This window comes from Cricetulus griseus, chromosome 4 (genome assembly GCF_003668045.3).
Source record: "Cricetulus griseus strain 17A/GY chromosome 4, alternate assembly CriGri-PICRH-1.0, whole genome shotgun sequence".
In the NCBI taxonomy this organism is placed as follows: domain Eukaryota; kingdom Metazoa; phylum Chordata; class Mammalia; order Rodentia; family Cricetidae; genus Cricetulus; species Cricetulus griseus.
Window position 1 is genome coordinate 184,291,607 of NC_048597.1, and position 24,758 is coordinate 184,316,364.

A 24,758-nucleotide genomic window follows, 5' to 3' on the forward strand; every position below is an offset into this window, starting at 1 on the left:
TTTGTTTTTAAGTGTGTCTGTATGAGTATAGGTATATGCATGTGTGTGCAGTGCCCAAAAATTCCAGAAGAGGGTACCATAGTCCCTGGAGAAAGTTGTGAGCTGTCCAATGTGGGTGCTGGGAAAGAACATGGGTTCTCAGTAAGAGCAGTAAGTGCTCTTAACTACTGAGGCATCCTCCAGCCCTACTTAACTTTCTTTTGACTCCAAGTTTGGCAGCAGTGATGGGGAGGTTGATAAATATTGTAAAAGCCTGCAGTGAGTTTTGAAGGGGTTGGGGTTAAATTCCTGTGTTAAAATACAGCTCTAGAATCATGTTGTAAAGTTGCCGTGTTTATGTGCATAGCTTCCACGTTCCTTCTCACTTAAGCTTCCCTTCTCCTTGTCAAGCAACCCACATATCTGCACATAGTTAACGATCTAAACTCAATCTCTTGTTGACTGTGTTCACAAGTGTTGTCTATTGGGCTTAGCTAAGATGGGTTGTGGGTGTTGTCAGTGTGTTCACAGGTGGTCCCAGTGGAGGAAAGCAGGTGCTGAGCATTAGAGAGAAGTACTCTCCTCGTTCTGTTTCTATTGCTGTGATAAAATACTGCGCCCCTATGAAAACTACTTAGAGGAGAAAGGGTGGATTTTAACCCGAAGTTACTTCCAGTCTGTTGTTGTGGGGAAGTCAAAGGAGCCCCAGATAGCTATTCACATCACAGCCATAGTCAGGAGGAGAGTAAAATGGATGTGTGCATGCTTGCCTGCTTGTGTTCACCTTGATTACCCCACTCTAGTCAGGATTCCCTGACTAGACACCCACAGGACAGCCCAATGTAGACAGTTCCTCCCCGAGACTCAGTTCCTGGGTGATGGTAGGTTGTGTCAAGTTGACAAGGAAAGCTACCACCACAGCCTAGCTGGTTGTAAGAGACATCTTTACATATGGGGCTTGTCTCATTTTTTGTAGACTTCTTTCACTCTTTCTTGTCATTCCTATTGAAGCTAGGGGACATATTTTTTTTTCCCTTTTAAAATAGCTCCTCCTTCATTTGTCGAATGGCCTGAAAGTTTAACAAGACCACGAGCTGGCACTGCACGGTTTGTGTGTCAGGCAGAGGGAACTCCCTCACCCAAAATGTCATGGTTGAAAAATGGAAGAAGGATACATTCAAATGGCAGGATTAAAATGTACAACAGGTAAGTGATACTACTTTTAAATAAAATAATCCCTTTGTTAGTATTTGCATGAAATGGTTATAGCAGCATCAGACTGCCACATAATCTTGTCAGTTAACACTAAATGTTAAGAAATTAAGTTTCATAGCATTAGTGTGCCATCTATCCTATTGTATTTTATACATGGATCAAAAGTGATGTGTTATAATGGAGCATATGCTAAACAGTCCCCCAGATGGCAGTTCTAGCCTGGTAGGCCACTAGCTGAGTGACCACAGCAAACACGGACTCTGCTGCCTTAGTTCCTTGTCTCATCAAATTAAAAACCTAAGAATGAAGTAAGTCAGCCAGGCATTGGTGGGGTGCACGCCTTTAATCCCAGCACTTGGAAGGCAGAGGCAGGCAGATCTGTGTGAATTTGAGGCCAGCCTGGACTACAGGACAGCCAGAGCTACATAGTGAGAACCTGTCTAAAAAAAAAATGTATATATAAACATATATGCATATATGTTTGTGTGTGTGTGTGTGTGGTAGCAGTAGTACTTGTGGGGACCACTAGCTGACAAATAATAACATGGAAGCTTATTACTTATTAAATCTCTGCCTTAGCTTAAGCTTGTTCCTAACTAGTTCTTATAACTTAAACTTACCCATAGTTTTTAATCTACTTTTTTCCATGAATGAGTTCATTACCTCATTTCCGTACTTCCTCTGCACCTAAACAGAGTTCTCTCTCTGTCTAGAAATTCAGCCTATACTCTGCTGCCTAGCTATTGGCTGTTCAGCTTTTTATTACACCAATCACAGCAATACACCTTCACACAGTGTACAAATATCCCATAACATATATTTGTGTGTGTGTGTGTGTGTGTGTGTGTGTGTGTGTGTGTGTGTGTGTGTGTGTGATTTTTATTCTTGTAACATTCTCATTTAGTTGAACCAAACCTTACATTTTTTTGTTGGCCTGAACTTTATGTGTGCAGTGCAGTATGAGTAAAGTACAGACAATCTTACCAAACACCATTTACAAAAGAAAAAAAAAAAAAAACAGTGATTAAAGCAAAGAAAATTTGGCTATCATAAATACTGATGAGGACTGGGAATATAAATCAGAGTAGTTTTAAGTAATGTAGATTATTTTTAATTAAAACTGGTTGTTCTCAGTGTGTTTTCATATAAGGTAAGAGTACATTTAACAATAGCTTTTTAATGTCATTCCTAGAAATTTTCTTTCTTATAGATATAATTTTTTTTTCTTTCCTCAGCAAATTGGTGATTAACCAGATTATCCCGGAAGATGATGCTTTTTATCAATGCATGGCCGAAAACAGCCAAGGGTCTGCTCTGTCTCGAGCCAGACTGACCGTGGTCATGTCGGAGGATAGACCCAGCGCTCCCTACAATGTTCATGCTGAAACTATGTCAAGCTCCGCCATTCTCCTAGCTTGGGAAAGGCCGCTGTACAACTCTGACAAGGTCATCGCCTACTCTGTGCACTACATGAAAGCGGAAGGTAGGTGGCTTGACAGCCTTCACTAGCGCTGTTTGCTATCATGGGTTTGTTTTCAGTGGTGAGAGACGTGGCTCACTTGGTAAAGTGCTTGCCTGGCATGCATGAGGCCCTGGGTTTGATCCTCATAACTACAGAAACTCATGTGGTGGCTCATACCTGTGATCTGAACACTTGGGGGCTGGAGGCAGGAGGCAGGCAAATCAGAAGTTCAAGGTTATTCTCTACTACATAGCAAATTTGAGGCCAATCTGGTCTACTTGAGCCAGTATCTCAGCCCAACCAAAACAAACAAAATATTTGTCTTCGGGATGAGTAACAGCTTACACAATTGTTAAAGAGAATTTTCACCCCAGGGAACTATGTATATAACATCAACTCTTGTCTCTTTCTAAGGTTTCAATGGCAATTCAAAGATCTGTCCTACCAGTGACATTTTTGGGATGACTTAGAGAACATGGGTGAGGAGTTACGGACAGGAGCATGAATAGCCCCCAAAGCAACCCCACAGCAATCTCTGTCTCTGTCTCCCCGCCCCCCCCATTTTTTTTTTTTTTTTTTTTTTTTGGTTTTCCGTGACAGGGTTGTCCTGGCTGTCCTGGAACTCATTCTGTAGACTAGGCTGGCCTCGAACTCATAGAGGTCTGCCTGCCTCCTGATTGCTGGGATTAAAAGGAGGTGCCACCACCACCCAGAAATTCTGCAATTTTCAATTCTATGTATGTTGGATATTTTCATTTTGAAAGAAAATTAAACATGACAGGCTGGGATAAAGCTCAGTGGCAGAATCCTCAAATAGCATGTAAAGGGCCCTGGGTTCAATCTGTAGTACCACCAAATGAAAAAGAAGCCATGATAAAAGTTGAACAAGACATTGTTGTTATGTCTCATTTACCATGTGAAATTAAATATCAGGAGCTGGAGAGACAGTTCAGTGGTTCAGGCACTTGCTGCTTTTGTCGAAGACCTGGGTTTGGGTCTGAGAACCCACATTTGGTACTTCCTACTGCTTGTAACTCTGGCTCTCGGGGATTCAACCCTCTCTTCTTGCACCCTTTGGCACAGGCACATATGTGGTGCACATAAAAAAAAAAATGTAGGCACTAATATACACAAATACACATATACAAATAAGTCTTAAAAAGTTACATATTAGCTGGGTGGTGGTGGCGCATACCTTTAATCTCAGCACTTGGGAGGCAGAGGCAGGTGGATCTCTGAGTTCGAGTCCAGCCTGGTTTACAGAGTGAGTTCCAGGACAGGCAGGACTGTTACACAGAGAAACCCTGTCTCAAAAACTCTTATAATTCTGGTTTAGAATTACTGGTTTGGGGGATTAAGAAAATCCTTCTTCTCTTTTAGACAAAATTGTTGCAGAAGCAGAAAAGCTACTTAGAAATCCTGGTGATTTCTCCATCGACTAAGGTTTACACATGTTAGTTTTATGCAGGAATGGTCAGTCTGGCTTTTAAGCATTATGGACCGGGGTGAACACTGAAAGAATGGTGCTAGCCTCATGCTGTCTTTGCGGACAGGTGGTTCGCTGTTTGGTTTTTACACTTTGAAGCAATGTTTTGAAAAGGGATATTTTGAATGTAAATCAAGGGTCCTGGTAGCAAGAAGAATGTTCTGGTAAAGGCATGCTGGAGTGTGTTCATTCTCTCCGCTGACTCAGGAAGGCGAGAGGAATGCTGGCTTTGGCGGGGCCCACTCTTGTTCACTATTGTGCTGGCTTCATTAGAGCCCCTGCGTGGCGCTCAGCATTCTATTCAGGAGCAGAACAAGGCCTTTTAATCTGAACTCAAGGACTTTGTTTAGTAGGTCAGAAATTGTACTATGCAGTTCCTAATTAACGAGCCATTAGCTGGTGTGTTGTGAAACGCCTCTAATCTTGTCTAATTAAAATGCTATGAAGTTAATTCAGAAATGTGGGAAAACTCGGTGCTGGAATGTGCCTTCTGTTTTGTTTATAAATCCAGGGCAGGGAGAAGGGGCCGCTGCTGGGAACAGTTTGATAGAGTTGACAAGCCCTGCCGGTGGACTGTCGTGCACACGGTGGCTGGCGGCACTGTGCCTCCCTTCCCCAGGTCTGCGCCACGGGGATTAAGCCCACACAGACAGAACCCCTTCTGAACCTTGCCTTGCAGATTTACTAAGAATCCCTGAGAGTTTGTTTCTCTCTTTAAAAAATTGAGTGATCACCGTGGGACACTCTTCCATTTCACTTTCAGTATTAAAAGAGAGAGAGAGAGAGAGAGAGAGAGAGAGAGAGAGAGAGAGACCTGTGTTGGCCCATGTAGTGTGTTCTCTAGGGACAGAATGAGAGAGCCTTTGCAGGACAACTTTTCACTCAGTTTGTTTTTGTAAAAAGCAGAATCTGTGCACTTTCCACCGTCTCTCTGTTTATGTTCAACAGAAAGCCCAAGTTTAAGCAAGGACATTTGCTGCAGTGGTACAGTATTCTGTTGTGCTGTGCTCTCCTCGCCCACTACTCCTTACAGCCCCTCTCGTTTTGACTAGACAGTAAAAATGACCTTAGAGAAGATGGAATCTTTTCAGGAAACGTTCCAACCAATCGTTTGTAGACAAAGAACTTGGTTACTTTTAGGCAATAAAGTCCTTTCTGCACACTGAAGGGTTTTTCGTGCAGGTACATAGATGTCAACAGAGATAACCATGAGGGGAAATGGCCTTGCTAATTTTATTTTGAATATTTGTCTTGTTTATTTTGGTTTTTTCGAAACAGGGTTTCTCTGTGTAGCTCTGGCTGTCCTGAAAGTCACTCTATCGACCAGGCTGCTCTTGAACTCACAGAGATCAGCCTGCCTCTGCCTCCTGAGTTCTGGGGTTAAAGGCTTCAGCCATCACCGAGCCTGGCCGAATAGTTGTCATTTTTAAACATGGATGCTTTGCTCTAGGTTTAAATAATGAGGAGTACCAGGTGGTCCTTGGAAATGACACAACTCATTACATCATCGATGACTTAGAGCCTGCCAGCAGCTACACTTTCTACATCGTGGCATACATGCCAATGGGAGCTAGCCAGATGTCGGACCATGTGACACAGAACACTCTAGAAGATGGTAAGAAAGCACAGTTCTGGGTTTCCGAGAGTGAACCTTTGTAGATTTTTGATCACTTCAGTGAGTTAATCTGTTTGGTTAAATGAAAACAGTTGAGTTAAATCACAGGCCAATTGCTCTCTCAAGTCTCACCCTTGCTTTCTGTCATAACATGATAAAGGACACTTAAAAAGAGATTTCATTTTTCAAAACTGGCTGTAACTCCAGTTCAGGGCATCTGATGCCCTCTCCTGACTCTGAGGGCAGTGCGTGCATAGAGTATACAAACGTACAAACACTCATAAACTCTTTTAAGAAGGTAGTACATGCTTTCTAAAAAATAAGGTGAGAGTTTGTAGTTAAGAATCCCCCTCTGCACAGGCTGGTCAGTGTCTCCTTCCCCAGCAGCTGTTTACTTCTGTAAAGGGGCTTTCGAGAATCTCCCAAGCTTGGACTTTCCACACTTGGCATTTGGCATACCCTACCAGTTTCAAGAGCTCCTTCAATTCAGAGGGACACTTCCATACAACACCAGGGCATGCTCAGGCTCACACACAAACACATAAATAAATATAATAATTAAAATAAAATAAAATTCATGTTCATTTTTACTGTGATTCTTAGCCATCGAAAACTTCTCGGTTGCAATTCTGGACCCTGGACCTCCTTGTTCTCATGTGACACACTCTCCCTTGCTTCCTAGGGATTTTGGTAGACTTAGTTGTGAATTTGTCTCATTTTATACGATTAGCAAATATGCCCATCTTCATCTTGGGTAATCACCTAACAGTCACAGCAAACTGATGGCCATGCTTTGATGGCACCCTCATTGTGTTTCCCTCCTCTGGCTGGAAGTCGGCTTCACTGAGAACCTCTGCTCCAGCTGGAAGTGTCTCCACCGTAACAATGTTGTGTGCTGCCATAGAGAGGATATCATAAATACAACTGAGCTGAGTAGCATCCCGATTGTAAATTTTATGAACAACGTATTTTCTCATTTCACTAGTGCCCCTAAGACCGCCTGAAATTAGTTTGACGAGCCGAAGTCCCACAGACATTCTCGTCTCCTGGCTGCCCATCCCGGCCAAGTATCGGCGTGGCCAAGTGGTACTGTATCGGCTGTCCTTCCGCCTGAGCACTGAGAATTCCATCCAAGTTGTGGAACTCCCGGGGACTGTGCATGAGCATCTCCTGGAAGGCCTGAGGCCTGACAGTGTCTATCTGGTCCGGATTACTGCTGGCACCCGTGTGGGACTGGGAGAGTCATCGGTGTGGACCTCACACAGGACACCCAAAGCCACAAGTGTGAAAGGTAAACACCTCCTAAGGACTTTTGAATTAGAATTTTCCACTCTTAGTTACATGTAACATATCTATATCTTATTTTTAAAATTTCTATTTTCTGTGTGTGGGAGTTTGCCATGCATGTCTCTGTACACTGTGTGCAGTGCTCACAGAGGCCAAAAGAAGACTTCAGATCTCTGGGACTGAGTAAGCTGCCATGTGGGTGCTGGGAATTGAACCCTGGTCCTCTGGAAGGGCAAGCTGCGTTCTTGACTATTGAATCATCTCTCCATCCCATTTTTTTCCATCCTATATTTTAAATTTTTGTTTCATGTTTTCAAATATTACACAGATTATGAACTTAATTGAAAAAACCTAAACCTTCCCTTCGGACTGGTGTCACAGCTAGGTTGGTAGGGTCTTTTCCTAACATGCACAAAGCCCTGGGTTCAGCACCTAGGACTGCTTAAACCAGGTCTAGTGGCTCACGCCTATGTCCCATAATCCCAGCAGGAGGTGGAGGTGGAGGCAGGGGGATTGGAAGTTCATCGTTGACTGTGGTTTTTGAGTGTGGCAAAAAAAAAAAAGTCTATCCAAAAAGAGTGTGAAAAGAGGAGTGGGGTATAGTGTGGTTAGTAGAGGGCTTGCTTGCCATGTGCAAATCCTGGGTTCATAAATAAACTAAGGATTTGATTAAAATTTGTTGTTTGCCCATTCGTGGGGAGAGCCACTAATCGAACCACTAGTTTGCTTAGCAAAACTTGAATTGCTTGAAGAGTCCCAGTCAGACTGAATACCGGAGGAGCATAGTAACTGAGACCTACTGAAAGTATCATGTGTTCTTAAGTCATATTAGTTCAAAAGACGTAGGCTACTACTTATGTGGAGTCTTAGCATGACTGGTCTGTTGTTATTTGATTAGAAATACTCTACAGTAAAAATTAGGTCACACAATTGACTCTTTTACAAATATAGATACTATCTTGTTATTTACATGTCTTAGTCTTTTAGGTAGTATATTTAAAAATCCTGTTTCTAAGTTAAACATCATTGTGAAATTTGTAAATGTGGGGTATGGGGGGTGGATGCGGACGCATGCAGGTGAAGTCATGTGTGGAAAGCTGAGAACTTGTGCGAGTTGGTCTCCTCTTCCACTTTGTTGCACCTGGGGATGAAACTCAGTTCATCAGATTTGGCAGCAAGCTCCTTTCCCCACTGAGCCATCCTGCTGGCTTGTTACTAGGTCACAGTGTGATGGTTGGACTTTGTAACATTGGCTTGAAGCTGAGAGGTGTGTGCTGCCTTCTGGCTTCCTGTGGACTGAGGGTTGTTGACACAGCGCTGTCTCTTTTAGCCCCTAAGTCCCCTGAACTTCATTTGGAACCCCTGAATTGTACTACCATCTCCGTGAGGTGGCTGCAAGACACCGAGGACCCAGCCACCATTCAGGGCTACAAGCTGTTTTATAAAGAGGAAGGGCAGCAGGAGAACGGACCTATTTTCCTAGACACTGGTGACCTGCTGTATACACTCAGCGGCTTGGGTGAGTGTGTCTGCGATGTGCAGATTCTTTATCCTCCTGCTGCGGCCGACTGGGGGAAGGATTATTGGAGGGAAGAGAACTGACTCAACTACGAAGAGCTGATGTCTCTGCTTTACACACACGGTTCTTCTCCTTTCCTCCCGCTCTGGGAGTCTGTTTCTCTCTTTAAAGATCTCTGTTGATACAGGGAGATTCTGGTCTGTTATTGTGGGTATCGGATGGATGTGGAAGAGGGTTGTGGGGACCAGCAAGATGGCTTGGTGGGCAGAAGCACTTGTGCAAGCCTGATGACCTGAGCTGGGCACTCCCCCCCACCCCCTATGTCAGGGTGGAAGGAGGGAAGTGACACCTAAAAATTACCCTCTGTTCTCCACATGCCTGCTGATCTGTGGGTGCCTACTTTCACGTTACACACTTCTGTTCACACACGTAAAATAAAGAGTAAGACTGTAGAGTGAAGACTGTAAAAATGATTGGGTAACAGTAAGTATATTTAACTTAGAATCTGGCTGATTGCTATACGGGTATAAAACAATTTACATAAGTGGTATATAACAATGCCCTTACCTCTGTCCCAAATGACTGTAAATATTCCACGGTCTCAGGTCAACTGGAGATGAAACACGCATCCTTGTTTTTGGCTTTGTCTGTGTTCTCAGAGACACTGGCTTGTCCTTATTTTCTTTATGGGAGAAAAGAACTCCACAATGTAATTGTGTTTAACAAATTATAAAATTGGGGTTGGGGATATGACTCACTGGTGGAGTGCTAGCCTAACATACACAAAAGCCTAGGTTTAATCCTTAGCTCTGTAATGAGAGAGGAAGAGATGGAAGTAGGGAGAGAGAAACACCGAGACAAAGACAGACACACTGGACTGTCATGGCGTCTTATGTGCAGAGTAGGAGTGTATGAAGCATTGTGGGTTTTCCTTTTAGGTTAGCCTTTAGAGATGATGTAAGGGGAAAGGCCCAGTGGTCCTGGTGTGGGGCATCACCATTTCCATCCCTGGGTCAATTGGACATGCTGTGAACCTGTCTGTCCTTGGATGCAGGAGCACAGAAATCCATCCCGTGGTCCCTTGCTGTAGTTTTCCAGATGGTGTTTTGCTTGTAATCTTATTATTTGGTTTTTAATTTAATCAGCATTCGGTTAAATAAATTTACTGTCGATCTCTGTCATGAAGCTTGTAAATGATGAGCAGTGACATATGGTCCAGGTCGAGCTTCCTTAATCCACTGGTTATGATGATGTTAGCCCAGCCTCCAGCCCCTCTCCCCCCCAATACACACACCGAGCCTTCCGTGTTTATGTCTCTCTGTGGCTTCTCAGGGTGCCCCCCTTTCCCTGAGCTCATTGTTGATGAGAGGGAGGGGACTTGCTTGTATTCAGTTTGAAACAGGCTGTGAAGCAATTGATGAAAAGCTGGAGATGGGGCTGGAGATGGCCCAGTGGCTAAGAGCGTGTACTGTTATTGCGGAAGACCAGAATCTGGTTCCCTGCCTCTGTATGTCAGCTCACACCCACCTGTGACTGCACTCACACATAGATGCTCCTGCTGGCACATAAATCAAAATAATTTTTAGGGGCTAGAGGGCTGGCTCAGCAGTTAAGAGCACTTGCTGCTGTTCCAGAGGACACAAGCACTCAACATGGCAGCTCACAACCATCTGTAACTCCAGTCCCAGGGGATTTGACAATCTCTCCTGGCCTCCAAAGGTACCAGGCACATACATAGCACACAGAGATATATGCAGGAAAAACGCTCATATATATAAAGTGAATAAATATTCAAAAAATATACAAGTAAAAATATATATCAAATTCAGCACTTTGATTTTTCTTATTGTTAAAGAAATTTAAATATGTAGGTGAAACAAACATTCTTCAACATGCTTCTTGGGCATACATTCTAGCTAGTTTATCTTAAACAGTTGAATAATTGGTTAGAAAATAAAATAATAAAATAAGCTCTGCTCTTGCCAGAAACTCTGGATGGGGTGGTAGGAGGATGAGGACTTTAAGATGATTTTTAGCTATGTAGCAAGTTCAAGGGCAGCCCATCTCAGAAAAACAACACAAAATCACCAGTAGATAAAAGCACTTCTTTAAAGTCTTGTTAAGACATTATTATTATTATTATTACCGTATGTATGTATCTGTGTGGGGGTATTTGTATGGTATTACAGGTGTCCTCAGAGGCCTGAAGGAGTGCCAGCTCTCCTGGAGGTGGGTGTGAGCTGCCCAGGGTGGGTATTGAGAGCTCAGGTCCTCTGGAAAAGCAGTGTGTGCTCTTAACTGCTGAGCCATTGCTCCGCCCCCATTAGTTAACATTTACATTTTTTCCTAGTGATGCCTATACATACATCTGTTAATGGAGTAAATAAGGAAAAGACCCCTATTACAGAAGTGCTTCTTAATTCAGTCACTTGGAGAGGGACAGGAGGGGAAGGGAGGCAGGCCCACAAATTTTTTTTTTCTTTGAACTCTTAACGTTTTCCAAATAATAGCTTTCAAAACTATAAACTATTATTCCCTCTTATGTTTTAAAAATCAGTTACATGGGGCTGGGAAGATAGCTCGATGGGGACCTGAGGACCTGAGTTGGAATGCCCAGAACCCATGTCAAGCTGGACACAGATCATGTGACAGTAGAGTACTAGTGAGGAGATGGGAAGACAGGAGACTGTCGGAAGCTCAGGGACGGCTAGCCTGGTGGGCCAGGCCGTGGGGGGTAGGGGTAGGGGACAGTGATAACAGATCCTGTGCCAAACAAAGTACTGACACATGCACATAGCATGTGTGAATCTGTGCACACACGCACACACACACACACACACACTGGTTTTGCTGTAACATGTTATGTATACCATTTGAAGTAGCTCCATTTAAAATCATTTTTGTGTGGGGAAGTGTACGTGTTCACTCATGTACCCATCATACACATATGTGTAGAAGCTAGAGGTCAATGTCAGTTGGCTTCCTTTCCCTCGCCACCTTACTTTTTGGGAACACGTTCTCTCACTGAACTTGGAGCTCATCAATCTAGATAAACGGAGAGCTCAGCAAGCCCCAGGGACTCCTGTCTCTGCCTTCCCAGTGCTGGATTACATAGGTTGTGTTTTTATGTCTGTGCTACTACATCCAAATGGAGATCCTCATGCTTGTGAGGCAAGCATGTTACTGACCATCTCTCCAGGCCCATAAAATCATATTCAATGCATCAAATCGAATATTATTTTGGGATAGTGGACATGCCGTATCAATTTAAGTAGCTCTGAGTTTCCTGTCTGTGGGATTAGTGTGAGTGACTGGATTGCCTGAGTTCACGGTAACAAGGCCTCTGTGGCTGTAGGGCTTCCTCGCTAGGCATCAGGTTCAGGTTGCTAGTAGCAACCTGAGTGGCTGGCAGGGGTGTAGTTGTGTGGGTTCCAGTACTGTTCAGCTGTTGCGCAGACTGTCTTCAAGGTGCCTTCTAACCTGAGACCCTGATTCTAATCTTTTTTATTAAGTTCCCACCAAGGCCTGACCAGGCTTTTGGCAGGCAAGTGTTAAGATGTGGGAAGGGCAGGGTGTTCTATGAAGGGGACAGCTGACCATCTGGGACCATTTTTAGCCAGAGCATCTGGCAGTGGCTGCCTGTTTAACAGAGAGTGATGTGTCCAGAGGGCAGTAGGTTAAGGGAGCCCTGTTTGGGCCTCGCCTGGTAAATGCCGGCTTTCACAGAGTCATTGCTTGGGAAGGATGCTCGGAGTAGAGCTAGCTTTGCTAAGTGGGCTTGGAAATGAATTCACACGCTTCTGCTTGCTGATCCAGTGTCAGTTTTGTATAACAAACTGCTTTCTCAAAATTTCATTTCACACTAACTGCCTCTGATGCCTTTAGAAACAACTCCGCCTCCCAGTGTGGATGCTTTCTTTGTTGGTAATTAAGTTTTCAGTTTAAAAAGTATGTTATTGGAATATGATCTCCCTAGAAATAGTCTTTGTTCTAAAAGAAAGAAGAAGCAAATGAATTTAAGTTAATTTAAGTGTTTAAAAAAATGATCTAAAGATATGAGGGGCCCAATTTCTACTAAAAACAGGAAAGATGAAGCCAAATGATATTTAATTGGCTGGCTTGCCCAATATTCCTCCATACACCCAGTTAACTAAATTTAATTGGTGTTATTAGTGGGAGGTATTTTAGCTCATTTGGCTCTAATACCTCAAAGCCAGGTCCCTTAAGATGTGGAGTTGAAGAAATTCTCATGCCTTTAATATTAAAATACATAATAATACATATATATATATGTGTGTGTGTGTGTGTGTGTAGTATAAATATAAAATGTATAATGTATAATAGCATGTAATATATAATAGTTTAATATAATGTATTATAGATTTATATGAACAAGGCCTGGGGTCCAATCCCCAGAATTTAGTAATAAAGTGTGATATGAATTTTAGTTGAGCAGTGGAAATATTTAGTGTTTCTAGTTTTTTCAGGTTTGACTCTAAAATGCAGTTTGCTTTCCTGGGATCTGGCTTTGTGAGGAGAGGAAGAAGCATCAGGTTTGTGACTTGGGCATTTGTAGGACCCATTCTAAGTGTTGTGCTGAGGGTCCTTCAGGACCTATTTTTTCCTTGTCTCATTGAGTGTTCTTCTGAGTTACAACATAAATGTTTGCAATATTTATCACACAATAAACAAAAAATTAGTAAGACATCTTTGTCCCTAATAGTAGATTGAAAAAAAATTCCTCTTAATTTTTTCTTCTTTAAAAATAAATCTTACATTTATTTGTTTTAATTTTGAATGTGTGTGGGTGTATGCACCAGTCACGGTGTGCCTGTGCTGACCAGAGGACAAAGTCAGTTCTTTTCTTGTACCTTATGGGCTCTGGGGATCAAATTTAGCTTTTCAGTGTCGGCAGCAAGTGCCTTAGCAAGTGCTAAGCCATCTCAGCAGCCAAAAAAGAGGCTTAAAATCCTGATGTTAGTGGCCTCAGGTGGTGATGGCACACACCTTTAATCCCAGCACTCGGGAGGCAAAAGCAGGAGGATCTCTGTAAGTTTGAGTCCGGCCTGGTCTACAAGAGCTAGTTCTAGGACAGCTAGGGCAGTTACACAGAGAAAACCTGTCTCAAACAAAACAAAGCAAATCTGACATTAGTGTGTCTAACCACAGTGGGACTGTTTCCACAAGCCAATTGCAGCTAGAGACATGTCTTCAGATTTATTTCTTCGATTTGAAAAACAAAAACAAAACAAAAAAACTCTTGCCCACTGTCAGGTCTTCCTGTGGTTGTCTTGGGAATCCAAAGGTGCTCATCATCACTCCCCCACGGTCTGCCATTTCTAGCATTCTGACAGATGAGACAAAAAAATCCCAGCTAAGTGAGCATCATCTCTTTTGCCTGAGGTTGACTTCAAATTATGCAGCTGGATGACAAACCCTGGCTCTTTGCTTAATCTTTTAGATGGCGACAGTACATTAGTACTGTCTGTTTTAGAATGTTAGGAGGGTGGGGTGAAATGATGCAGATGGAGGTTGATGCAGCACCATGCACCACAAGAGATGCCAGCTGTGCCTGTTTGTAAAATTCTTTCCCCAGACCCGAGAGTGTAGCTTAGTAGCAGAGCACTTGCGTAGCACAAATGAAGCCTTGGGTTGGATTCTAGCCCTGGGAAAAAGAATTGGTCTCCCAGGGTGGAGCCTGTGTTTGAACAAAGGTTTTCCCATGCATGTTCTAGGATTACAGCTTTCCTCAAAAAAGATTCTATCGTGATTATTAAATTTGGAAACAAGTGTTTCTTGGGACATAAAGTGTGTTTGCATGCATGTGTGAATGGTGTGTGTGTGTGTGTGTGTGTGTGTGTGTGTGTGTGTGTGTGTGTGTGTGTGTTAGTAATTTAAGCCACAGATTGTCAGTGACTTTAGATGTAGCATAAAGGTTTTGCATTTCCTGCTTTTGAGAATAGAGAATCTAAGCCAAGGGTCTGCAAAAATTTCTCCCGATGAGATGGAGAGTAAATGCTCTAGCTTTTGTGCGTGTTATGGCCTGAATTCTTTTGTCTTCACAAAACCCCTGTGTTGGAGCCCTAAGTCCTAATGTACAGTGCTTAGGAATAGAACCCTGTGTGAGCATGATGAGGGTTAAGTGGGGGCCTGATGGTGGGGTCTTAAGCTGCTTTTTATTTTCCCAAGAAAAGAAGGGAAGGCGTGTATTACAAAATAATTGGAAAATAGGAAGGCTAGTTAAATTTCTAGAAAGAAAAGATGTAATGATGAGATAAACAGCCTTGATTTGTTCCCACAAGTGCCTAAGGTCTCATGCAGTTCTGGAAAAAGAAGGAATTGGGGGTTGGGAGGGTGGCATGGGGGAGGACAAACAGGCTGGGACTTTTCCATTCTCCCTTCCCTTCCCCTCTCACCCATAAATTCAAGATTTCTTATAGTGCTTTGGTTTCCGTCAGTGAGCAGAGTTACATTTTGACTTATATTTCTTGCAGCTGCATAAGAGTTTCTGAGTGTCTTGGATTTCCATATTCCCTTCCCAGGTTATAAACCTGGCTTTTTACACAGTTGACTTTTTTCTTCTTAAGGTTTACAATTACACAGACTTGACATGCAAACAGCAGTTTATGCCTGGCAAGGATCGCATCAAGAAATGGCCTTGGGGCTAGAGAGATGGCTCAGTGGTTAAGAGCAGTGGATGATCTTCCAGAGGACCTGGGTTCAGTTCCTAGCACCCATATAGCAACTCAGAACTGTAACTTTTAATTCCAGGGCATCTGATACTCTCTGGAATCTTTGGACACCAGACATGCACGTCAGGCAGACAAAACACCTATGCACATAAAATAAAAATAATTAAAATCTTAAGGGAAAATGTTGTGGGATATTTGTACACTGTGTGAAGGTGTATTGTGATTGGTGTAATAAAAAAGTTGAGTTGCCAGTAGCTAGGCAGTGGGTATGGCAAGACTTCTGGAAGAGTCTAGGCGAGCCAGAGAGACTGGAGGACACACGGAAGAAGCTGGATGGTTGGTACCTGACAGAAGTAGATTAAAAGAATTGGGTTAATTTAAGTTATAAGAGCTAGTTAAACCTGTGGTGGTGGTGCACGCCTTTAATCCCAGCACTCGGGAGGCAGAGGCAGAGGCAGGCGGATCTCTGTGAGTTTGAGGCCAGCGTGGTCTGCAGATTGAGTTCCAGGACAGCCAGAGCTGTTACATAGAGAAACCCTGTCTTGAAAAAACAAAAACAAACAAAAAAGAGCTAGTTTAAAAAAAAAAAAAAGCCTAAGGACCCGGCGTTGGTGGCGCACCCCTTTAGTCCCAGCACTCGGGAGGCAGAGGCAGGTGGATCTCTGTGAGTTCGAGGCCAGCCTGGTCTCCAGAGCGAGTGCCAGGACAGCCTTCAAAGCCACAGAGTAACCCTGTCTCAAAAAACCAAAAAAAAAAAAAAAAAAAAAAAAAAAGCCTAAGGTAAGGCCAACCTTTCATAATTGATAAGTCTCCATAATTTGTGAGCTGGTGGCCCAAAAAAAAGCCAATTAAGTGTTCATTCTGACAGTGCTGTAATTCCAGCCCTTGGGAGGCTAGGGCAGGGTAGTGAAGAATTTGAGGCCAGCCTGAGCTAGAGAATGGGAGCCCCCACTGTACAAGCCATATAGGTTTTTAATTTTTTTTTTTTTTAGAATTTATTTTCATTACATGTGTGTTGATGGTGAGGTGATATATGCCCAGGTGAATGCAAGTGTCTGCAGAAGCTAGAGGTGTTAGATTCCCTAGAAGAGGTCGTTAGGAGCTGTCCAGCATGGGTGCTGAGAACTGAACACAGATCCTCTGGGAAGCAGTCTGTGCTCTTTATGGTCATCCAAAGCCCTGGACTGTACATTGCCTCCACAGGTGTTCAGCTTGCTGCTGCCACACAGAGGCTGCTTTAGAAAACAGATCTGCCTTCCTGGCACTCAGAAGGCTGATGTGGCTGAGGCTTAGTGGGGGTACAGAGCAATACACTGCTCAGAAAACAAAACCAAGAACCCAAACTCTACAAATCCATTTGTTACTGTCTTCCAATACCACCTTTATTTGTGGACGTCAAAAGAGGAATTTAATGTAATTTTGACATGTCACAAAATAGTAGGTTTCTGTTTTGTTTTAGGTGGTTTTTTGTTTTTGTTTTTTGCTTGTTTTGTTTTTTGTTTTTGTTTTTTTTTAAATAAGAGTCTGGGGTTTTGCATGTGCTAAGTAAGTGCTCTGCCACTGAGCTACACTCCCAGGTCCCTAGCCCTTATTTTATTTATTTTTTAATCTCTTACTTTGTAGCTCAGGCTGGCTGTGACCTCACTGTGTAGCCCATGCTGGACTTGAACTTGTGGTCTTCCTGCCTTAGTCTCCCAAACGCAAAGATTATAGGTGTGCACAAAACACCCTGCCCCAAATAGTATTTTCTTTAGAATTATTTTCCAACCAGTTGCATCTAGACATGTCCAACCTGTGACTCTAAGGCCAGATGTGTCCCAGCATAGCTATGAATGAAACCTGACCATTTGTAAGTGAAAATATCACATCACAATGTCGAAAGATAGGACCACCTGATGGTTCATAGACTGGGCCACAGGCATCTGGCTGTGTTATTATACTTTGTCAGTCAAGTGCAGGCTTTATCTAGTTTATTTTCAAAATTCCTTACAAAGACCAGTAGTATGCCCGGAAGTTTCCTGAAGTACTGAACTTAGGGCGCCTCCATACCTGTGACTTTCACTTATAAGAGTAAAGCATCAACACTCTGGTTTACCATCTTCACAGCCAAGTCTGTGACTGCGTGAGGCATTTAATTTATTAAATTATTATAATAATTTGCTTGAGTTAGCTCCCAGGATGTTCCGAATGCCAAGTCTAAAAGCACATTCTGTCCCCTGAGAAAGATTAATTATTTGATGTGACTCATATCAGGAAGTTGTGACACTGTCAAATTAATTTGATTTTGTGTTGTAGAATGAACAAGGAAATAGAGAAGTACCCACGCACTTGATTAATTCACGATGTTATCGATGTGTTTTTTTAACCCCCTAGCCTTTAGTAGTCCTTCAAAAAGAGAATACTTTTCAGCCCACTCAGCCATGTGATAGTCTCTGGCATGACAGGCCTGTTTCCAAAGCCCTCCATAACTCTGTGGAATACAGTGGCACAGTGTTTCAGTGGAGCTCAGTAGGTCTGGACTGCAGAGCCAGCGGTTCTCAGTTCTCATTGGCTACTGCTAGAATTACATCACAGACACTGGTCTTGCAAAACAGAAAATGCCGTAAATCTAGAAATTTCTGATAATGAGCTTCATTAACCACTGACAACGAACCCTGGAATCAAAACTGCCCCCACAAAATGAAATTTTGGCCCTTGAGGTTCTTTGCTTGAAGACACTACCTAGGAGACAGAGATCCCTAGAAAATCAAAATTTATTTTCTTTTTTTTAAGGATTAAAAAAAAAGTACGTGTGTGTATGTGTCCCGGAAAAGGGCATTGGATCCCCTAGACCTGGAGTTACAGGCAGCTTGTGAGCCGCCACATGGGCCAAGTGTTCTGGAAGCTCAGGGTATAAATGACTGATGTTTACCAGGTAAAGAAGACTTTTTTAGCCTGGTGGTGTGGAGGAATTTCCATGGAATCAGAGGCTGTTTAACATGCACACAACACCAGAAAGATTCAACAGGCAGCCTCTTTGCCACGCAGTGGCTGGAACCATGGCTGTGTGGGAACAAACTGTGGAGGGTAAAGGCTCTGGAATCAACTTGGGCTCTTACTGAAAAACTGTGTGCCCTCAAGCATCACCATTCCCCTGCTGTGGTCTTCAAACAGGAGAGATAACTGACAGTGGTGTGGCTATAGGGCAAGTAAGACCAGGGTACCGAAGATGAAAGGTCAGTAAGATCTTGTTATAGAAATCTAAGGTGAGCAGCATTAGCTCATTGGGAAGATGGCAGGTGAATAGTAGGGCTTAACTCATAGGAAGGCCAGAGGTATAGCCTAGGAGAGAGAGGCCTTGGGACACAAGGCTAATAGCTGACCAGTCTATGGACGAAGAAATTTTAAAATTACAAACAAGGGCTGGTGAAATGACTCAGAGGGTAAAGGCTGCTCAACAATACAAATCTAATGACCTACGTTCAATCCCTGGAACCTGTGTAAATGTGGAAGGAGAGAACTGACTCCACAAAGCTTTGACCTGGATGTCCTGGAATTCATTATGTAGATCAGGCTGGCCTTGAACTTGCAGAGATCCACTTGCCTCTGCCTCCTAAATGCTAGGATTAAAAATGTGTGCCATTATACCAGGCATGTTCAGTGTTTTCTTAGGAAAGTATGTCCATACAATACAACCTAGCAATTCCTTCTTCAATGTTTATTCTTTTAAACAAATGCAAAAAAGTAGCCAGGCGTTGGTGACGCACACCTTTAATCCTAGCACTGGGGAGGCAGAGGCAGGTGGATCTACAGAGCTAGTGCCAGGATAGGCTCCAAAGCTACATAGAGAAACCCTGCCTCAAAAAACCAAAGGAAAAAAAAAAGGCAAAAAAGTTTAGGGCTAGGGAGATGATTCAGTGGGCATGGGCATTCACTGTGCAGGCATAAGGACCTGAGTTCAGATCCCTAGAACCCATTTTTAAAAGGTTGGTATGGCTGTGCATACCCATAATTCAGCACTGAGGATGAGGTGGAGGCAGACAGGAGGGTCTAAGCTTGCTGGCTCACCAGCCTAACTGAGAAACCTAGCCTAGTCTCAGGAGATTACAGTGGAGAATGATATATTTAAGCACCACACAAATAAAACTCAGATTCATACAAGAATGTGTACACACTGTATTGCTAGTTCAGTTCAGAGTTCTTGAAACAATCCAAATGTCCAGCATACCCAAATAAAAGCACTTAGCAATAAAAATAAATAGGCTGTGTCAGTATTAGCAAGGGGAAAAAAATGATAAATTTCAGTGACACAATGCCGAGTGATTGGCCATTCACAAAAGGTAATATCTCAGATGATTGCTTTCATGGGGCATTCTCAGTGTCAGATCTGTACAAAAGGGAACAACAAACAGCTTGGTGATTACCTCCGATTTGGGTAGGAGCAGGTCTTGCCCACCCAGGGGCAGCATGGAAACCTCTAAACAACAACAGAATTGTTGTTTGCCCTAGTTGTGGTGATTGTTAAATCAGAAGATTGGTTTTGAGATCAGATGGCTGGGGTCTGAAATTCCAGGCCCACCCCCTTAGATGCGGGGGTGTTAGCTCAGAGGTTATTAGCTGTCTTTAAATGTGGTTGGTCCGAGGAAGACAGTAGAACCTCCTCACGAACTCTGGGTGGGTACTATTGCATTTTAGGAGCTCTTCCAGGAGAACAGCCAGGTTCCAGAGAAGGAAATACTGATTTGGTTTTAATCATGATGCCTCAGTGGAAGTGTCCCCAGTGGTTTAGTATTCTGTGGATATATTAGTTATTTCTCTCCTTGCTATGACAAATACCTGACAAGAAGACGTTTAAGGGAGGAAGGATTTATTCTGATTCACACCGTTTCTCTGTGTAGCCCTGGATGTCCTGGAACTCGATCTATAGACCAGGCTGGTCTCAAATTTAAGAGATCCACCTGCCTTTGCCTCCCCAGTGCTGGGATTAAAGGGATGCATCACCACACCTGTGACCCAGTGTTTCTGGCTAGGCTGTCCTGAGAGAAAATAACACAGGCTTGAGTAGAAGAGAACCATCAATGGGCTTGTTAAAAACGAAAGTTAAGTCATGGGGTGGGGAAGGCAAGGCACTTCAGAGAAACCCCACTGAAGTTTTGCTTCCTGTGTGATTAGATAGGTGACATTTCAGGTGTTCTTTTCTGAGTGACATATTCCAGGGGAATCTCGTGTGTGTCTGTGTGTGTGTGTGTGTGTGTGTGTGTGTGTGTGTGTGTGTGTGTGTGTGTGTGTGTGTGTGTAGGGGGATTACTAAGACCTCCAGAAATGGAAATTCCTTCTGAATAGATGAGGCAGTAGTATGGTGCAATCCTAAAAACTGAATCTCTATCTCTTGCCACCAAAGATACAGGAACTTTACATAGGAAGTACATGGGGCCATTTGTGACAATTAGGGGAGGGAGAGGCACTCTTCTCTGAGGTTCTGACTACTGGTAGATGCTCCATGCTCCAGTGGATCACCCTCCTAAGCACCTGTGGGCAGCACTAATTGGACTCCAGCATACATACACATACACATATGTATGTATGGAGGGCATGAAGTTGGAGGGAGAGGGTCCTGGAGGCAGTGGAGAGTGAATAGATAGGCTCAAGACATTGTACGAGTCTATGAACGTTTCCAAAGACTAAAAACAGACAATCCATTTATGGGGAAGAAGAAAGGAGTAAAGGGGGTTGGACTCAGCCCTGTTCTGGAAGAAATGCAGAGGCTGTTTGAAATCGGATTCCTAGCTAGTCGCAGAAGATGGCTGCCAGTTCTTCAGCATTTGAAAGCGTGCCTGAAACTTGCCTTGTGACACAGCGTTGAACACTGGCTCTCGGCTGCTCTTCTCTCACATCCAGGGTATTGCAAAGGAGAACCCAGCAGCACCCCAAGAGGAGGTGTCCCTTGGTTTCTGCTGTGCATCGTGGGTTATGACCTCATGGCAGTGGGGTGGCATACATTGCTTTATTTCATTGTAAAAAATTATTGTAGAGAGGGAAAAATAGTGTGTTCCCATGTTTCTTAGAGTTGTTGCCATCTTTCAAAAGTAAACTTTTCCAAACCTAACAAAATCTTTGAAAATAGAATTTGCTGGGTCTTCCCCACCCCCACCCCTGAACTTTGAAGTCCTGCCTTGAACCGTCTCCTCCCTTTGAAATTCTGGAGTGTGTGCACTGCCCCCTGAAAAACATCTGTCTAGTTAATTAAATGAGCTGTGATGTGTAAGCAGAAGCCCACTGTCCTAGCTACTTAAAACAAAACAAAACAAAACAAAACCCAAAAAACAATAAAGCAAAGGGTTCCTCCCTCCCTAAAACAAAATTGGTGCATTTGCCTAAGTGGCCTTCCCTTTTGTGGTTTTGAAGTTTTACTGTTTTAGCAGCTGTGTGGTGGGAGGGAGCTCAGCTGCATCTGGGCTCTTTGTAGAGAGACTGAGAAGTTGATGTTTGTTCGTTTTTTGTTTTTTTGTTTTTTTTTTTTTCTCAGCAAAGCATTCTATCCATAGGCTCGAAACTTCTTTTAGGGTCTAAATTAACTTGGTGTGACTCACAAGCTTGCCTTCGAGCTTAGGGGAAAAGGAAGAGAAAGGGTGAAGAAGCCAGTGTGCCCTTAACAGCCCACAGCACAGGTAACTTCAGATAGATAGCTCTTTGACCTTTGGCACTGGGCAAAGATTTACAGTAGTCACTTCACACACTAGTCTGAAAGGAGTTCTGAATAAAGCCAGGCCCCTGTGGAGAACATAAGCTGGTTAAGGAAGTCCCATTCTTTAAAATAGCTGTGATGTTTTGTTTGGTTTTCCTCTGGTCTGTGGAGTGGAGTAGCAACTATGATGTGCTTTAAAATCGACTCTAATGCTTGTTAACTTTAGGATCTGATATCATGTGGGGATGGGGGTGGGGGAGCATGGTTATTCCATCTACTACCTGGCTCTGAACACATCCCTCACCATGTCAGCCCTATCAAGTTAGATACTTGGTTAGTTTCATTGTTTGTCTCAGCTTTTGTGTGCTTTTGTTTCAGGGTGCCAGATCAAGCCAGGGCCTTGTCTATGCTTGGCAAAAACTTAACACTGAAATACATCCTTAGTTGACTTGGTTTTTGTTTTCTTTGCTTATTTGTATAAGAGAAAATGAAGCAACAGGAAACATTTTCAGAAAATGGATGTAATTGAAAGATACAGGAGACTGGGAGTCACATAGAAAACAAAATACATGATTTCCACCATTTATTTGTCTCTAGGGGAAATTTTTTAAGCTTCATTGCACGGGACACTTCAAGATACTTTTAAAAAATGCCATGATTTCCATCTGATGATATTGGAACTGTTTAATAATTATTTAACTAACAGCTCCATAGCTTCTTTAATTTATCTCTCTTTTCGGGTACCCCACGACTGTCTGCAGTGTTGTGCTTTGAAGTGCATTAAGCTAAATTTACAATTTTACTTCCTGCCGCCCTTCTGTGTATCCCAATGCAAGGCTCCTTCCACTGGCTGCTGGTTGGTACTGAAGGCTCCTCACTGTTTCATGGGCCACAGTTTTGTCACAGTTCATAGGAATGGAGGTCTTTGCTAAACTTTTCAGTCTCCTGTGTTTTAAGTCCGTAATCACAGTGAGTACTTGCCGTCTCTTAAAGAGGGAAGAGGCCTTGTAGGAAATTAAATCAATGCTGTCCTAGGGCTGACCCTCAGACCACTCTGGAAATTTCTGGTGAATGTAAGGGCTTCTTAGATGTGTGAGGTCCTTGAAGAGCTAAGTTAAAGAAGAGGTTGGTTTTTTTTTGTTTTGTTTTGTTTTTTTTTTAAAGGCTTCCATTAGCACATGAAAGAAACTTCTGGGTGAATAGAAAAAAAGTTTGCTGTACAGCAGTAATTACCCTTGTGGATTTTATTTTAGTTTTGTTTTAAACTTTGTTCTTTAAAAACTTAATGCAAATGAATTATAAGCTTTGTTCTAATTATCCTTTCTGGGGGGGTAGCTGAGTGAAGGGGGAACACTTTAAGTGAGGCCCTTAATGGGCAAATATTTTTGTCTTAGCCTTTAAAGATAGTTATGTATGTTTATTTTTTAATGAAATGTGTGTCACACATGTAAGTAAATGAAGGCCTATATGATAAGCACACATGGTAGCAACAATATTACTGGGGCTGAGGTGTAGCCAAGTGGTGGGACACAGTGTAAGTCTGGTTCTCTCCTCATCTACAGAAGAAAAAAATGTTGCAAAAATTTTTTAAATAAAATTATTGCAACTGGGAAGATACTTCATTTGTGAAATGCTTGCTGTAGAAACATGAAGGCCTGAGTTCTGTATGCAGAACCCATGTTCTGGCTTCATGTGGTGGCATACTCTTGTGACCCCCATAATCTCTCACTCCCCCACTACACCCCCCCCCCCACTGTGCTGGGGAGCCAAGGCATAAGGATCTCTGGGGCTCGAGAATCATCTAGTTTAGCCTGATATGTGAGCCTGAGGCCAGCAGGAAACCCTGTCTCAGAAAACAAGCTGGAAGACACTTGAAGACCGATGATCATGCATGCATATATGCACACATACCTGCATACATACACAATAATTCAAATAAAATTATTAGTGGAAAGCAAAATTTAAAAAATTGGAGACTGCTGTTCTAAAATTCTGAATCTGGTATTCGGTCATAGCCAGACCATACTCCAGCTTTATAGTCTAAGGAAAGACACGTACATTCATCAGGTTGCTCCATAAACTGTAATTACAAACTGTAGTCAGTATTGTATTGGAAAGGTGTAAAGAGACAAGGGCTTATATAATAATGGGTAGTGGACAATCTGAGGATGGGGGGGGGTGGATGCTCTTCTCTGAGAGGGTGACGCTGAACTAACCTGAAGGATCTGCAGTGGTTAACTAAGGTGAGGGACCCTGATGGAACAGTAGAGGGATTGAATAAAGCAAGGTGCAGGTCACTGTCACAGCAATCATGGACACAGGCTAAACCTGGTGCAGGCTCCTGTCTAAAAAAACATGAGATTTAATGATGGTGGGGAGAAGGCAGATTTGAGGTGGGGTCTCACTGTGTAGCCCAGGCCCAACTCAACTCCTGAGTGCTGGCTGGGATCACTGGTCTGTGCCACCTTGCCTGGCTTTAAGCAACTCAACTTCTCCGTTGACTTGAACAAGTACCTGTAGTTTTCAGGCGAGTTCTCCACTGTCCTTCCATTGTGACTTGTTGAAATATGTTTTTCAATTTCATTTGAGACATTTAGTGTCTTCAAACACTTTGTGAAGACAGGGGACACATGGCGTGCTTGGCTGGGGCCCCCTGAATTAGCCATAGGAGTTGGTTCTGGTCCCCTGGCCGAACTTGGTGGTGGCAGCTCGATTTCTCAGCAAGCTTGGATGGTGATACCGTTTGAAGCTGTGCAAAACATAGGCAGCTCTTCTCACCCAGTTATCATGGGTTGTACAGCTTTCCTAGGAAGGGTGTGTAAGTCTGTCTTACTATAGC

The 24,758-nt window shown here is 43.1% G+C and overlaps 1 protein-coding gene across 1 annotated transcript in view; it reads left to right on the top strand.

The window, feature by feature from the left end:
- Prtg (protogenin) overlaps nt 1-24,758 on the top strand; it is a 112,004-nt gene that overhangs the window by 45,971 nt on the left and 41,275 nt on the right. Inside the window, exons 7-11 of the mRNA XM_027411181.2 lie at nt 1,026-1,185; nt 2,430-2,677; nt 5,593-5,757; nt 6,743-7,048; nt 8,375-8,563. Coding sequence (XP_027266982.1) covers nt 1,026-1,185; nt 2,430-2,677; nt 5,593-5,757; nt 6,743-7,048; nt 8,375-8,563 — 1,068 coding nt within the window. The remainder of the gene's footprint in view (nt 1-1,025; nt 1,186-2,429; nt 2,678-5,592; nt 5,758-6,742; nt 7,049-8,374; nt 8,564-24,758) is intronic.